At 38.9% G+C, this 17,366-nt stretch overlaps 1 protein-coding gene and 1 long non-coding RNA gene across 2 annotated transcripts; both read left to right on the forward strand.

Moving 5' to 3' along the window:
• Positions 1-236: 236 nt before the first annotated feature.
• LOC121641760 (serine/arginine repetitive matrix protein 1-like) lies at positions 237-9,574 on the forward strand. Its single transcript, XM_041988032.1, has 14 exons — positions 237-508; positions 602-660; positions 2,645-2,741; positions 2,833-2,973; positions 3,052-3,210; positions 5,407-5,474; positions 5,591-5,684; positions 5,776-5,916; positions 8,350-8,417; positions 8,535-8,628; positions 8,720-8,798; positions 8,939-9,097; positions 9,179-9,334; positions 9,408-9,574. Exons 1-12 carry the CDS (start codon positions 387-389, stop codon positions 9,014-9,016), a joined length of 1,200 nt encoding a protein of 399 aa, XP_041843966.1. The 5' UTR covers positions 237-386; the 3' UTR covers positions 9,017-9,097; positions 9,179-9,334; positions 9,408-9,574.
• LOC121641764 lies at positions 6,494-7,194 on the forward strand. The gene is made up of 3 exons (XR_006010793.1): positions 6,494-6,857; positions 6,949-7,089; positions 7,168-7,194. It is a non-coding gene; the product is annotated as an uncharacterized LOC121641764 (long non-coding RNA).
• Positions 9,575-17,366: the final 7,792 nt, after the last annotated feature.

The raw sequence follows: 17,366 nt of genomic DNA on the forward strand, positions 1-17,366 counted from the left end.
GCTTCATGTGGATGCAAACAAGCGGATAACCCCGAGCCAGCTTCTTCAGGATCCATTCATGACCATGAGGTACCAGCAAAACAACTATCCCAACAGCTTCTAGTAAGTACACCTTTCAACGCATTGTGTTGAATTTCTCTGGCGTTGACTGGTCAGGGTAGTTTTTTAACAATGTTTGATTTTCTCTCAGTTTTAAATCTTGCTGTGAAGCAATGGAGGTTTGTCGGGGTCAGGTACTGCACACCAGCCCCCAGGATGAAGCTCCTGCGTGGCTGAGTCAGTGGGAGCATCCTCTCATTGAGGAGACGGCATCTTCCTTCTCCAGTAGCCTCTCCTTTGTTGAAAACAATGAAGCACCCCAACAGTGGAATCTGAGCTCCTCTGATATGAAACGGTTATTGTCAGATTCCCAGTCAACCACCAGTGAAGAGGATTCCCACAGAGATGATGGGAAATCTGTGAGGAAAAGATCGAGGTGCTCTTTAGAACTCTTGCTGCGATCTAAAAAGTAAGTATTGCTGTGTTATTTTTTATTAATTCTCAGTTATATTACTTTTATATATATTGATAAAACTAAAAAAATCTAATTCATTCTTCATAGAAGACAAAAAGAGTTCATCCCAGAGAAGAAGAAGAAGATAAAGATGGACACAGATGTTTTCACAAGTACATCAGGTATGCCTACATTCAGAAACACACATTCATTGGGATGAATCTTGTTTTAAATTGATTAATACTATTGATAACTTGCTGTTTCTGTCTATTGGTTCAGATTCTCCCAAAGAGGCTCAAAACGTGGCTTCAACTGTTCGTGGACTTCAGCTCTGCCTTCAATACCATCCTCCCAGACCTCCTCCAAAACAAGCTGTCCCAGATGAACGTGCCTGATCCCATCTGCAGGTGGATCACTGACTTCCTGACGGACAGGAGGCAGCACGTGAGGCTGGGGAAGAACATCTCGGCCTCCCGGACCATCAGCACTGGCACCCCCCAAGGCTGTGTACTTTCTCCTATGCTCTTCTCCCTGTACACCAACTGCTGCACCTCGAGCCACCAGTCTGTCAAACTTATTAAGTTTGCGGACGACACCACCGTTATTGGACTCATCTCTGACGGGGATGAGTCTGCCTACAGGATGGAGGTTGAACGTCTGGTGTCCTGGTGCAGCTACAACAACCTGGAGCTGAACGCCCAGAAGACAGTGGAGATTATTGTGAACTTTATGAAGCACACAGCCCCACTCCCCTCCATCATCCTGACTGACATCCCCATCACCACTGTGGACTCATTCCGCTTCCTGGGTACCACCATCACCCAGGACCTCAAGTGGGAGCCCACCATCACCTCTGTCATCAAGAAGGCCCAGCAGAGGATGTACTTCCTGAGGCAGTTGAAGAAATTCAACCTGCCAACAAAGACAATGGTGCAGTTCTACACAGCCATCATCGAGTCCATCCTCACTTCTTCCATCACCGTGTGGTACGCTGGAGCCACCACCAGGGACGTACAGAGGCTACAGCGTATCGTGCGCTCTGCTGAGAAGGTGATCGGCTGTACTCTCCCATCTCTCCAGAACCTGTACGCCTCCAGGACACTGGGCCGTGCGGGCCGGATCGCAGCCGACCCTTCTCATCCTGGTCATGGACTTTTTGAGCCACTCCCCTCAGGCAGAAGGCTACGGTCCATCCGGACCAGAACCTCTCGCCACAAGAAGAGTTTCTACCCCTCTGCTGTTGGACTCATGAACAAGAACTCTAGGCCATAAACGCTCTGTCTCAGTCACAGGACCTGTGCTTCATGCAAAAAGAGACAAACATACCAAAGCTACTTTACTGTCACTTTAGCATACTTTCTGGATTATGCTCTAATTCCATACCCATCCTGTATATTTTGTAATTTTGTGTTAAAGTGTAGAGACTTTATTTTGTTTTAAAATTTTTATTTTATATTTATTGCATGCTTAAACTTATAACTTATATTGTTTTTATGTCTGCACCAAGTACCGCAGCATTTTCCTAATGATGTGAACCTGTTCACTCATATGGCAATAAAAAACCTTTCTGATTCTGATTCCTTTCTGAACTAACACAAAGGAAGACAGGCCTCAGAGGAAAAGGACCAGAGAAACATTTACAAGAAGCAGGTAGATATCAGCTGGTTTTCCTTCATGTGAGGGTGATCTTTAGATTGTTTTTACCAAAGGTTTTAACACTGTGTTTTGTTGATTTATGCAGCATTCCAGAGACCAGTTCCTCACCAAGAAAGAGGATGAGAATGATGATGCCTGAGGATTCCCAAACATCAGGCTCTGAGGTGAAAATCAAACCTCAGAAGAAAAGAAAATGGGACTCTGCAGAGACCCAGTTTGAAAACAGGTTGGTATTATTTAACTGGCTTTTCTATATGTTTTTCTGTTGAATTTAGACAATCCTAACAATATTTCCTATTTGATTTCAACCAAGCCTGGAAAGATTAATGCCAAAGAAGAAGAAAATGAAGCTGGACAAACATTTAGTCAAAGCTAAAACAGGTATATCTGTTTTCATAAACACACATTTATCAGGATTCATTTGTTTACAATTAAAAAAGGAAAATTATTTTGAAATGAGCAGGATTAGTAACTTGCTGTTTCTGTCTATATGTTCAGATTCTCCCAAAGAGGCTCAAAACGTGGCTTCAACTAACACAAAGGAAGACAGGCCTCAGAGGAAAAGGACCAGAGAAACATTTACAAGAAGCAGGTAGATATCAGCTGGTTTTCCTTCATGTGAGGGTGATCTTTACATCGTTTTTACCAAAGGTTTTAACACTGTGTTTTGTTGCTTTATGCAGCAGTCCAGAGACCAGTTCCTCACCAAGAAAGAGGATGAGAATGATGATGCCTGAGGATTCCCAAACATCAGGCTCTGAGGTGAAAATCAAACCTCAGAAGAAAAGAAAAAGGGACTCTGCAGAGACCCAGTTTGAAAACAGGTTGGTATTATTTAACTGGCTTTTCTATATGTTGTTCTGTTGAATTTAGACAAATCCAACAATATGTTCTCTGCACAGGAGTCCAGACACCAGCTCTCCGGAGAGGAAAACAAGGAAAATGGGTCTTCTTCAGGCATCTCAGCAGGATCCATGTGAAGCTGCATCCTCTGAGGTTACACTTAAACCTCGGAGGAAGAGAACATTGGAAACTTTTACAGTTCCACAGTTTGAAAGCCGGTCGGTGGAAGTTTTTTCACATGCTTGTACAGGCAGAAATGTTACTGATGCAATACTAACAACTTGTAATTTGTCTACTAGCTCAGGCCATGGCTCTCCGGAGAGAAAGAGAAGAAAGATTGGCTTTCTTGGTGTGTCCCAACGGGATCGATGTGAAGCTGCATCATCTGAGGTTACAGTTAAACCTCGGAGGAAGAGAACGTTGGATGATTTGACAGATGCTCCACGTGGAAGCAGGTAAGGGTTAGTTATTTAAAATGCTTGTATAAGAAAAAACGTTACTGATGGAATCCTAACATTTGTTTTTCAGCTCAGGCAGCTGTTGGAAGAGAAAGAAGAAAAAATCGGGCTAGGACAGGAAGCAGCTGCGCCCAGTGTGGAGGGCTGAAAGGACCAGAACTTCATGAAGAGGATGTAGAAGATGGTATCAGTATTGCAGGTTTACAACCTGCACAGGTGGTAACACACACTCACACACACAAAAAAATGCCCAGTGTAGTTTAGAGAATATATAGATGCCTACATTCAGAAACACACATTCATTGGGATGAATCTTGTTTTAAATTGATTAATGCTATTGATAACTTGCTGTTTCTGTCTATTTGTTTAGATTCTCCCAAAGAGGCTCAAAACGTGGCTTCAACTAACACAAAGGAAGACAGGCCTCAGAGGAAAAGGACCAGAGAAACATTTACAAGAAGCAGGTAGATATCAGCTGGTTTTCCTTCATGTGAGGGTGATCTTTACATCGTTTTTACCAAAGGTTTTAACACTGTGTTTTGTTGATTTATGCAGCAGTCCAGAGACCAGTTCCTCACCAAGAAAGAGGATGAGAATGATGATGCCTGAGGATTCCCAAACATCAGGCTCTGAGGTGAAAATCAAACCTCAGAAGAAAAGAAAAAGGGACTCTGCAGAGACCCAGTTTGAAAACAGGTTGGTATTATTTAACTGGCTTTTCTATATGTTGTTCTGTTGAATTTAGACAAATCCAACAATATGTTCTCTGCACAGGAGTCCAGACACCAGCTCTCCGGAGAGGAAAACAAGGAAAATGGGTCTTCTTCAGGCATCTCAGCAGGATCCATGTGAAGCTGCATCCTCTGAGGTTACACTTAAACCTCGGAGGAAGAGAACATTGGGAACTTTTACAGTTCCACAGTTTGAAAGCCGGTCGGTGGAAGTTTTTTCACATGCTTGTACAGGCAGAAATGTTACTGATGCAATACTAACAACTTGTAATTTGTCTACTAGCTCAGGCCATGGCTCTCCGGAGAGGAAGAGAAGAAAGATTGGCTTTCTTGGTGTGTCCCAACGGGATCGATGTGAAGCTGCATCATCTGAGGTTACAGTTAAACCTCGGAGGAAGAGAACGTTGGATGATTTGACAGATGCTCCACGTGGAAGCAGGTAAGGGTTAGTTATTTAAAATGCTTGTATAAGAAAAAACGTTACTGATGGAATCCTAACATTTGTTTTTCAGCTCAGGCAGCTGTTGGAAGAGAAAGAAGAAAAAATCGGGCTAGGACAGGAAGCAGCTGCGCCCAGTGTGGAGGGCTGAAAGGACCAGAACTTCATGAAGAGGATGTAGAAGATGGTATCAGTATTGCAGGTTTACAACCTGCACAGGTGGTAACACACACTCACACACACAAAAAAATGCCCAGTGTAGTTTAGAGAATATATAGATGCCTACATTCAGAAACACACATTCATTGGGATGAATCTTGTTTTAAATTGATTAATGCTATTGATAACTTGCTGTTTCTGTCTATTTGTTTAGATTCTCCCAAAGAGGCTCAAAACGTGGCTTCAACTAACACAAAAGAAGACAGGCCTCAGAGGAAAACGACCAGAGAAACATTTACAAGAAGCAGGTAGATATCAGCTGGTTTTCCTTCATGTGAGGGTGATCTTTAGATTGTTTTTACCAAAGGTTTTAACACTGTGTTTTGTTGCTTTATGCAGCAGTCCAGAGACCAGTTCCTCACCAAGAAAGAGGATGAGAATGATGATGCCTGAGGATTCCCAAACATCAGGCTCTGAGGTGAAAATCAAACCTCAGAAGAAAAGAAAAAGGGACTCTGCAGAGACCCAGTTTGAAAACAGGTTGGTATTATTTAACTGGCTTTTCTATATGTTGTTCTGTTGAATTCAGACAATCCTAACAATATTTCCTATTTGATTTCAACCAAGCCTGGAAAGATTAATGCCAAAGAAGAAGAAAATGAAGCTGGACAAAGATTTAGTCAAAGCTAAAACAGGTATATCTGTTTTCATAAACACACTTTTATCAGGATTCATTGTTTACAATTAAAAAAGGAAAATTATTTTGAAATGAGCAGGATTAGTAACTTGCTGTTTCTGTCTATATGTTTAGATTCTCCCAAAGAGGCTCAAAACGTGGCTTCAACTAACACAAAAGAAGACAGGCCTCAGAGGAAAAGGACCAGAGAAACATTTACAAGAAGCAGGTAGATATCAGCTGGTTTTCCTTCATGTGAGGGTGATCTTTAGATTGTTTTTACCAAAGGTTTTAACACTGTGTTTTGTTGATTTATGCAGCAGTCCAGAGACCAGTTCCTCACCAAGAAAGAGGATGAGAATGATGATGCCTGAGGATTCCCAAACATCCGGCTCTGAGGTGAAAATCAAACCTCAGAAGAAAAGAAAAAGGGACTCTGCAGAGACCCAGTTTGAAAACAGGTTGGTATTATTTAACTGGCTTTTCTATATGTTGTTCTGTTGAATTTAGACAAATCCAACAATATGTTCTCTGCACAGGAGTCCAGACACCAGCTCTCCGGAGAGGAAAAAAAGGAAAATGGGTCTTCTTCAGGCATCTCAGCAGGATCCATGTGAAGCTGCATCCTCTGAGGTTACACTTAAACCTCGGAGGAAGAGAACATTGGGAACTTTTACAGTTCCACAGTTTGAAAGCGGTCGGTGGAAGTTTTTTCACATGCTTGTACAGGCAGAAATGTTACTGATGCAATACTAACAACTTGTAATTTGTCTACTAGCTCAGGCCATGGCTCTCCGGAGAGGAAGAGAAGAAAGATTGGCTTTCTTGGTGTGTCCCAACGGGATCGATGTGAAGCTGCATCATCTGAGGTTACAGTTAAACCTCGGAGGAAGAGAACGTTGGATGATTTGACAGATGCTCCACGTGGAAGCAGGTAAGGGTTAGTTATTTAAAATGCTTGTATAAGAAAAAACGTTACTGATGGAATCCTAACATTTGTTTTTCAGCTCAGGCAGCTGTTGGAAGAGAAAGAAGAAAAAATCAGGGCTAGGACAGGAAGCAGCTGCGCCCAGTGTGGAGGGCTGAAAGGACCAGAACTTCATGAAGAGGATGTAGAAGATGGTATCAGTATTGCAGGTTTACAACCTGCACAGGTGGTAACACACACTCACACACACAAAAAAATGCCCAGTGTAGTTTAGAGAATATATAGATGCCTACATTCAGAAACACACATTCATTGGGATGAATCTTGTTTTAAATTGATTAATGCTATTGATAACTTGCTGTTTCTGTCTATTTGTTTAGATTCTCCCAAAGAGGCTCAAAACGTGGCTTCAACTAACACAAAGGAAGACAGGCCTCAGAGGAAAAGGACCAGAGAAACATTTACAAGAAGCAGGTAGATATCAGCTGGTTTTCCTTCATGTGAGGGTGATCTTTACATCGTTTTTACCAAAGGTTTTAACACTGTGTTTTGTTGATTTATGCAGCAGTCCAGAGACCAGTTCCTCACCAAGAAAGAGGATGAGAATGATGATGCCTGAGGATTCCCAAACATCAGGCTCTGAGGTGAAAATCAAACCTCAGAAGAAAAGAAAAAGGGACTCTGCAGAGACCCAGTTTGAAAACAGGTTGGTATTATTTAACTGGCTTTTCTATATGTTGTTCTGTTGAATTTAGACAAATCCAACAATATGTTCTCTGCACAGGAGTCCAGACACCAGCTCTCCGGAGAGGAAAAAAAGGAAAAAGGGTCTTCTTCAGGCATCTCAGCAGGATCCATGTGAAGCTGCATCCTCTGAGGTTACACTTAAACCTCGGAGGAAGAGAACATTGGGAACTTTTACAGTTCCACAGTTTGAAAGCAGGTCGGTGGAAGTTTTTTCACATGCTTGTACAGGCAGAAATGTTACTGATGCAATACTAACAACTTGTAATTTGTCTACTAGCTCAGGCCATGGCTCTCCGGAGAGGAAGAGAAGAAAGATTGGCTTTCTTGGTGTGTCCCAACGGGATCGATGTGAAGCTGCATCATCTGAGGTTACAGTTAAACCTCGGAGGAAGAGAACGTTGGATGATTTGACAGATGCTCCATGTGGAAGCAGGTAAGGGTTAGTTATTTAAAATGCTTGTATAAGAAAAAACGTTACTGATGGAATCCTAACATTTGTTTTTCAGCTCAGGCAGCTGTTGGAAGAGAAAGAAGAAAAAATCGGGCTAGGACAGGAAGCAGCTGCGCCCAGTGTGGAGGGCTGAAAGGACCAGAACTTCATGAAGAGGATGTAGAAGATGGTATCAGTATTGCAGGTTTACAACCTGCACAGGTGGTAACACACACTCACACACACAAAAAAATGCCCAGTGTAGTTTAGAGAATATATAGATGCCTACATTCAGAAACACACATTCATTGGGATGAATCTTGTTTTAAATTGATTAATGCTATTGATAACTTGCTGTTTCTGTCTATTTGTTTAGATTCTCCCAAAGAGGCTCAAAACGTGGCTTCAACTAACACAAAGGAAGACAGGCCTCAGAGGAAAAGGACCAGAGAAACATTTACAAGAAGCAGGTAGATATCAGCTGGTTTTCCTTCATGTGAGGGTGATCTTTACATCGTTTTTACCAAAGGTTTTAACACTGTGTTTTGTTGATTTATGCAGCAGTCCAGAGACCAGTTCCTCACCAAGAAAGAGGATGAGAATGATGATGCCTGAGGATTCCCAAACATCAGGCTCTGAGGTGAAAATCAAACCTCAGAAGAAAAGAAAAAGGGACTCTGCAGAGACCCAGTTTGAAAACAGGTTGGTATTATTTCACTGGCTTTTCTATATGTTGTTCTGTTGAATTCAGACAATCCTAACAATATTTCCTATTTGATTTCAACCAAGCCTGGAAAGATTAATGCCAAAGAAGAAGAAAATGAAGCTGGACAAAGATTCAGTCAAAGCTAAAACAGGTATATCTGTTTTCATAAACACACATTTATCAGGATTCATTTGTTTACAATTAAAGAAGGAAAATTATTTTGAAATGAGTAGGATTAGTAACTTGCTGTTTCTGTCTATTTGTTTAGATTCTCCCAAAGAGGCTCAAAACGTGGCTTCAACTAACACAAAGGAAGACAGGCCTCAGAGGAAAAGGACCAGAGAAACATTTACAAGAAGCAGGTAGATATCAGCTGGTTTTCCTTCATGTGAGGGTGATCTTTACATCGTTTTTACCAAAGGTTTTAACACTGTGTTTTGTTGATTTATGCAGCAGTCCAGAGACCAGTTCCTCACCAAGAAAGAGGATGAGAATGATGATGCCTGAGGATTCCCAAACATCAGGCTCTGAGGTGAAAATCAAACCCCATAAGAAAAGAAAAAGGGACTCTGCAGAGACCCAGTTTGAAAACAGGTTGGTATAATTTCACTGGCTTTTCTATATGTTGTTCTGTTGAATTTAGACAAATCCAACAATATGTTCTCTGCACAGGAGTCCAGACACCAGCTCTCCGGAGAGGAAAAAAAGGAAAAAGGGTCTTCTTCAGGCATCTCAGCAGGATCCATGTGAAGCTGCATCCTCTGAGGTTACACTTAAACCTCGGAGGAAGAGAACATTGGAAACTTTTACAGTTCCACAGTTTGAAAGCAGGTCGGTGGAAGTTTTTTCACATGCTTGTACAGGCAGAAATGTTACTGATGCAATACTAACAACTTGTAATTTGTCTACTAGCTCAGGCCATGGCTCTCCGGAGAGGAAGAGAAGAAAGATTGGCTTTCTTGGTGTGTCCCAACGGGATCGATGTGAAGCTGCATCATCTGAGGTTACAGTTAAACCTCGGAGGAAGAGAACGTTGGATGATTTGACAGATGCTCCACGTGGAAGCAGGTAAGGGTTAGTTATTTAAAATGCTTGTATAAGAAAAAACGTTACTGATGGAATCCTAACATTTGTTTTTCAGCTCAGGCAGCTGTTGGAAGAGAAAGAAGAAAAAATCGGGCTAGGACAGGAAGCAGCTGCGCCCAGTGTGGAGGGCTGAAAGGACCAGAACTTCATGAAGAGGATGTAGAAGATGGTATCAGTATTGCAGGTTTACAACCTGCACAGGTGGTAGCACACACTCACACACACAAAAAAAATGCCCAGTGTAGTTCAGAGAATATATAGATGCCTACATTCAGAAACACACATTCATTGGGATGAATCTTGTTTTAAATTGATTAATGCTATTGATAACTTGCTGTTTCTGTCTATTTGTTTAGATTCTCCCAAAGAGGCTCAAAACGTGGCTTCAACTAACACAAAGGAAGACAGGCCTCAGAGGAAAACGACCAGAGAAACATTTACAAGAAGCAGGTAGATATCAGCTGGTTTTCCTTCATGTGAGGGTGATCTTTAGATGGTTTTTACCAAAGGTTTTAACACTGTGTTTTGTTGATTTATGCAGCAGTCCAGAGACCAGTTCCTCACCAAGAAAGAGGATGAGAATGATGATGCCTAAGGATTCCAAACTAACACAAAGGAAGACAGGCCTCAGAGGAAAACGACCAGAGAAACAAAAAAATGCCCAATGTAGTTTAGAGAATATATAGATATTCTCATTTTGCAGTCCACTAGACACTCTAATGTCTCTGGAAGGGAGCTCCCTCTTGTGTGATCCTTCCCGAGGTTTCTTCCAGGCCCTTCTGTTAAAAGGACAGTTTGGGAGTTTTTCCTTGCCCGCTTGAGGGAAGTGTCTTAATCATGTGGACTGCGGTCATTATGGCTAGATGTTTTAAAACCTGGGCATTTTCATTACAAATTTAAAAACAGGGCCACACCTCGTCAACATCAGGTCCTAATTAAATTCTAAAATAGAAATAGAAAAAGAAGCTCAAAAAGTTTACACATTCATTTATACATGTAAGTTAAAATGATACATATTTTAAAATTATATATATATATATATATAATACAAATATATAAAATACAAATAGAGAATAAATTAATAAGCTTATTAGGCCAATAAATAAATTAATAAAAAAACTCAAAACAAAGCAATCTGTTTATATATGAATAAAAAGTAAAATATAAAATAAAAAAAACAAAATAAAAATATTGAAACCAGAAAAAATAAAAGGAAGAAAATAGAAATACAAATAGAAAAAGGTCTATATCTTATAAAACTCAAAACAAAAAACAGTAAAACATAGATATATATAACCCTTTGGTGCATTAATTATTACAAAACACAACCACATTATTTTTAAATAAAGTATTTTACTTCTACAGACATGCACACTGATGTTTTTTAAATCTTATTTTAACTTAGTGTATTGATTTTTCTATTTGATCTATGAAAATATTCATAAAATACCTTGTCAGCTAAAGAGAATTAAAGCGCTAAAATAGAAAGAAGGAAAAAAAACTAGACATAGCAAAAGAAGCGAAAACAATTTGTCCAAAAATCTAATAAAGAAAACTAAAGAAAAAGCATAAATAAAATAATACACAAAATTAAACAAACTAGAGGTATAACAAATTCAGAAGGATAAAAGCGATGAAAAACAAATATAAACACACTCAAAGTAATAAATCAAATTAGCCAGGCAGGCAGATAGATTATATATAGTTATATAAATAATACAAAGACAGCTGATGACATAGAGAAATATCGTTATATTAAAATCGATATACATGTAGACTACTAGTCAATAGTTTAGGCTCACTTTTCTAGTCTATCTATCTATCTATCTATCTATCTATCTATCTATCTATCTATCTATCTATCTTCATAAATTTATCTTTATATGATCTGTCTTTCTATATAAAAGTATATAAAACTAATTCTGTCTTTATACATATGTTTCTCACACACACACACACACACACACACATATATATATATATATATATATATATATATATATATATATATATATATATATATATGTATATGTATATATATATATATACATATATATATGACAGAAACAGAGAGGCAGATCATATAAAGAGAAATAAACAAATATACAAAGATAAAGTGATTTATAGATAGATACAGAAATACAAACTAGGAAAGATAAAGAAACATAGATTGAGAGAGAGGGAGGCAGAGATTCTAGGATTTAAAAGAATCCCTTGTTGGCTGTTTTCCAGCACATGAATAAAAATCCAACAGTACTGATTACATATCCCTCAGGAAAGCTAATCATTGGAGCTGCAGTTTAAATGGTATCTTGACATTCTGACAGACTGGTGTTCAGGCTGGTGGAGGCGTTCTCCTTTCCTGTTTGTGTTCAGTCCTAAATATTCTGTCAGAAATTCAACAACTTTTCAACCTAATTTTTGTTACAGCTAAACCTGCAAAATGGTTGACACACAAAAGTTTTGCATCAATGCTGTCAGCATTTCCTGAGTGGTATGAATCTATCTCTTCCCTCTTTCTGTCTTATGAGACTAATAGAACAGAATAGTTCAACAACTTTGTTCAATAATTTGAATAACAAACCTTTATATTAGACCTTCTCTATACTTTTTTTTTAAACTCACTCCCCTAATTTCGCTAAACTGTATCGCGCTGTCGATAAAATGACATTCCATGAAATCATGAGCTCTTATAGAGGTGTGGCCCTGATCCATAAAGTCTGAATTGGAGCTATAATTAAATAAAAATAATAATATTAATATTAATTAAAAATTAAAATTATTAAAAATTTTATATAATTTTAAAATTTAAATGTGTTTCTGTTTCATTTTGTTTTGTCTGAGTCTTCCTACATTGCATCACCATGTTTATAGTTTGTACTTCGTTTGGGTAAACATTTTTCCATTGTCTGCATTTTGTGCTAATTACAAAATGTGCAAATGCAGTTAAAGACATCAGAAGAAAACAAGAAAATAAACATACTCATTACTTAGGCCTGTTACACACATAACGATTTTGGACAGTTTTTTTCCTGATTTTGCCTCTTCCCGACCTCTGACAGCAAACGCCCGATCATCGTGAGATTTCCCTGTACGATTATCATTTGGTCTGTGGTGTGTTCCGAGCCGATTTGTCCTGATAATCCGCTCCGAAAAGGGGTCGCAGCCGACAATTGGCAATATTGAACATGTTCAATATTTCAGAGGTGGTTTCTGAGGAACGCCAACGACTCGTGCATTCTGACTGCGTGGATGGTGACGTGGCACAGAATGTAGCCAATCAGAGAGCGAGCTGGCTGGGGAACAAGGAAGTAAATAAAGTCCGTGTTCACGCCGTCTCCAGTCTGTTATTTTTTTTTTCTTTCTGGCTTTTTCTGTTAACAATAGTCCCAAGACCACCATCATTCCCTCGTCCTATATATCTTCTGGTTTTCCGATTGTTATTATGTTTCTTCTTCTTTGTTTTTTGCCAGTTGTTGCTATGGTTCTTCTTCTTTGTTTTTTGTCGGTTGTTGCTATGGTTCTTCTTCTTTGTTTTTTGTCGGTTGTTGCTATGGTTCTTCTTCTTTGTTTTTTGTCGGTTGTTGCTATGGTTCTTCTTCTTTGTTTTTTGCCGGTTGTTGCTATGGTTCTTCTTCTTTGTTTTTTGTCGGTTGTTGCTATGGTTCTTCTTCTTTGTTTTTTGTCGGTTGTTGCTATGGTTCTTCTTCTTTGTTTTTTGTCGGTTGTTGCTATGGTTCTTCTTCTACGTTTCGATATTTGTCCGCTTCGGAGGACTAGATTGTAGATGAGCTGCGGAACAGCACCTTTATGTGTGTGTTGTTCTGTGATTACATTTTCGGAGCACACCACACACAATACGATCAAAACTTACCTTTTTTTTATCTTCACGTGTGAGGTCTCAACCAGATAAAAAATCTCATAAGATTAAAACAATCGTTATGTGTGTACCAGGTCTTAGACAATTAGTCAGCCATGCAAAATAACAGCGTTTTCCACATTTAACATCTTTTTAATAAAAGCTTGTGCAACATGTTGGTTAAATACAGTTCATTACAGTAAATTTTATCTCATGTAAAGATGAAAACACCTGCACATACTAAAAAAAGAAAAACAGAGATCCATCCATCCATTTTCTTGCTGCTTATCCGGGGTCGGTTTGCAGGGGCACTTGGCTAAGCAGAGAAGCCCTGCCCCGGCCACATTTGCCAGCTCATCCGGGTGGATCCCAAGGCGTTCTCAAGCCAACCGAGAGATGTAATCTCTCCACCATATCTTGGGTCTTTCCCGGGGTCTCCTCCCTTTGGGACATGCCCGGAATACCTCACCAAAGAGAGGTCCAAGAGACATCCTGACCAGATGCCCAAACCACATGACCTTACTTCTCACCCTGTCTCTAAGGGAGAGGACCTCAATGCTGGAATAGGGTGGAGTGTTCTCTTCTAGTCGGGAATGATAAATGAAAAAAAAGGAAATAATTTGAGGAAATCTTCTCTAAAATTCCTTAGTTTTCACAATGTAAGGCTATAATAAGTTTAAATATCCTTTTTTCAAATTATGTACCAGATCTTCTACAAACCACACAACAGCAGTTTTCAGTATGATGAAGTTGGTGATTTTTTTCAGTTTTTCACATGAATAATTTATTCATAGAGTAGTATTTAAAAGCAGACCAAACAAAAGGTTTTACGTGTGTTAAAAGTCTTTTCTCATGTAATGTATGAGAGTGGAACGCTGATCATTGTACAATCAGTTATACATTTTGGGCATTTATCATCAAGAAGCATGTCCGTCACGATGCAGTGGAGTCTAGGACCCAAAAGCCCAAAGGTTTTAATTTAAGAGCCAAGAAACTCAGGAACCACACGACAGGGAAATACCACAAGTATCTGACAAAGGAAACTGAAAACCAAAGGGGTATAAATACACTGAGGGAATAATAAGAAAGAGGTGAAGTGAATGAGAAAATCAAACCAGGTGAGCTAAAGAACAGGAAGCAAAACAGAACACAATACACAAGAGGAATTAAGCTACAAAATAAGACAGGAAACCAAAACTAAACATGACAAGACTAAAAACCTTAAATTAAAACCCTAAGATCATGACCATGTCATAATCTCGTATGAGCTTAAGGCTAAAAAGAATAGAAGTGGTAGATCCAGAAACAACAAAACACCATAGGCACAGTATAGTAATGCTGTTTAGCTGATATGTTGTTGTTATACATTTTCTATTTCTATTCTAACTTTTATTCTTTACTTTTCAATGTCAGGGCAGCATAAGGTCTCAAGTCATATTGAGGCTACAGCCCGATAGACACAATATCAGAAAGCAGTTTTTAACATTGCAGCTATACAACTAATGTATCCCACAAAAGTCGTTCCACCTTTGACATTTCAGCAACAATTTCATTATTTATTTATTTAATTGTGAATGAAGTGCCTCTTCATGCGCTAAAACCAGGAGTGTTTTTTTAATAAATCAGAATAAAGGTCGACTTTATGTGGTGATGTTATTTGAATGAATAATATGTGCTTCTTTGAAAGATGCAAATTGTTTTAAATTTGCAACTAATCCCGCAGGTTTTTTTAGGACTCGGGTTCACAGATTTACAAGAGGCAATGACCCAAATCACAAGCAAAGACGGTGACTTTCCTTTTTTTTCTATTAGCAGGAACTTCACTTCTGTACCGTTATACACATTTTATTGAGTGAAACTGACTACAAACAGAAACAGAAATGTTTTAACAGAAATTTTTTAACAGAAATGTTTGCAATCAAACTCTAACCAAAAATATGTATATATTATCCAAATAAACCAAAAACTGTTAGGGATGTGTTTAAAACAACTGTAATTTAAATTTTTCAATCTAACCTGTTCTAAGAAGGAGGGAGACCATATTAACACACAGAAAAAACATCCTTATGACCATCTTTAACATGATTGAAGTAAAGTTTACTTTGTGTGATCCTTTGCATTTGAATAGTACATTTGGAGATGTTTGAATAAAAAGACAATCTAAATGTTAAACAAAAAGCTTGTGAGCAGGTAGATGACATCATGGATTAACTAAGCATGAACAAAAGAACTACTACACACTCAACGTGTACCCTGCTGTGATCATGTTTGGTCTTCAATCTGGTATTTATGCAGTGTTTCTTTTCTCCACATTCAATGGCATTTTTCCTATTTAATTTTCACTCACTTATACAATTAAAATGCTTTTAGTAGCTTAAGTAGCACAACTTTAACACCAAATTGTGTTCAGGTTTGACTGGCTTTCATAGTCAAGGTAAGTTTATTTGTATTGCACAATACAATGACAGGGTGATTCAAAGTGTTGTACAGAAATATCAGAAATAAGAAGCATTGTTCATGTATGGAAAACTGGATGGACCTGAGAGAGGGTCATAAAAGTGCAACATTCAGCCCAAATGAATAAGTAAAAAACAAAACAAAAAAGACATGCAAGACCATATGTCTTGTATTTCTCAAGTTTATGAAAGCTGAGGGTTCCTCTTTCCTCAAACGCTGCTGGTCCCCGACATTATACAGCAGAAGGTTTTCCAGCTGCGCCTGGAGATGAAGACAACGCAGCTGCCTCTACTGGACGCAGTTATCTAGTCCTGGCTGGTAGAGAATTTGCTTTAGCACGCCGTTGCCAAGTCTTTAGATTGTTTTTAGTGACATTTAGTTCACATACCTTGGAAGGTGAGCCGGGTGCTTTATTTCAATCTGCTGTTTACATTGTTAATGTCTGAAGTTAATTCTTGACATCCTGCAGGCAAAGTTTACACAAAAAGGCCAGATTTCTCCCTCCTGGATCATCACCGACCTTTTCAAAAAATTATTTTAAGTGATCATACGGAGATGCTGTAGTGATCACTGAGACAGAGGTGATGCTCCTGCCTTCATTGGATTTTGCCTCCATGTTTCTCAATTTGTTGACTCATGGGCAGTGTGGCTCTGTGGTGGTTGGTACTGCCAAATTTGGTGTTTTTCATATATTAAGGCCTGTCTATGATGTGTTTTAGCTGGGATTTTGCCTAGAAGGCTCCATGGAAATCTGGTATCCTCTTGAACAAAGTTCAGCTGTGAAAGAACGCTGTTCACAAACGCCAGAATGAGCGCGCTCACAATAATGTTCATCAGGCAGAAATATCGTACGTTCAGTTCATGTTCACCCAAAATGTGAACCGGTTTATGAATGATCGTTCAAAGAACTCAGTCAGGCACAACACTGAAAAGCATGGTTAGGTTTTTTAGTGTCACTTTGAGACAGAATATTCCTGATCTTGGGAATGTTCCTTGGCAATGGAAAAATACTGATTTAGACACCTGATTAATTTGTGGAAGAAAGTGCAAGTCCTAGTCAAAGATGACCCCAAGTTTCCTCACAGTCGTAATAAGCCAACATGACAACGTCCAAAGAAAGTATTGATGCTGACAGAGAACAAACAAACTATAACTCATTCAGGATTTAATGTCACCTACACAAGTCTGTAAGTTTAAGAGACTGATTTGTTTCTTCAGGTTTCATTGATGAATAAAGCTGGAAATAATCTCCCATGGCATAATGTCTCCAGATTATTAAAGCATGGATGGCTTGTAAATTTTTAAATTTCAGTGAAGATTAAACTGAGTTTATGGCTTTTGGTGGTATGACTGGGTCCTTCCCTGTTATTTGGCTCAGTACAACCAGCCAGTCATCAAAAATTGGGTATTACAATGGTCTCTGTATTTAAGCTAGACAGTCAAGTAAAGGAAAGATTTTATATCTTAAGGCAGCTAGTTAATGTGAAGCCAATTATTCCAAAGCAACATTTTGAGACTGTTATCTATGCATTTATAACCTCTTAGCTGGACAACTGTGTTTTTGTCAGTTAGTGGGTCTTCCATTGTTCGCCTTCAAATGGTGCAAAATGCCACTGCGCATCTTTTAACTGGCACACATAAACTTAAACACATTTCTCCGGTTTTAGCATTGTTCCATTGGCTGCCTGTTCATTTTAG

Source organism: Melanotaenia boesemani, chromosome 6 (genome assembly GCF_017639745.1).
Source record: "Melanotaenia boesemani isolate fMelBoe1 chromosome 6, fMelBoe1.pri, whole genome shotgun sequence".
NCBI lineage: Eukaryota > Metazoa > Chordata > Actinopteri > Atheriniformes > Melanotaeniidae > Melanotaenia > Melanotaenia boesemani.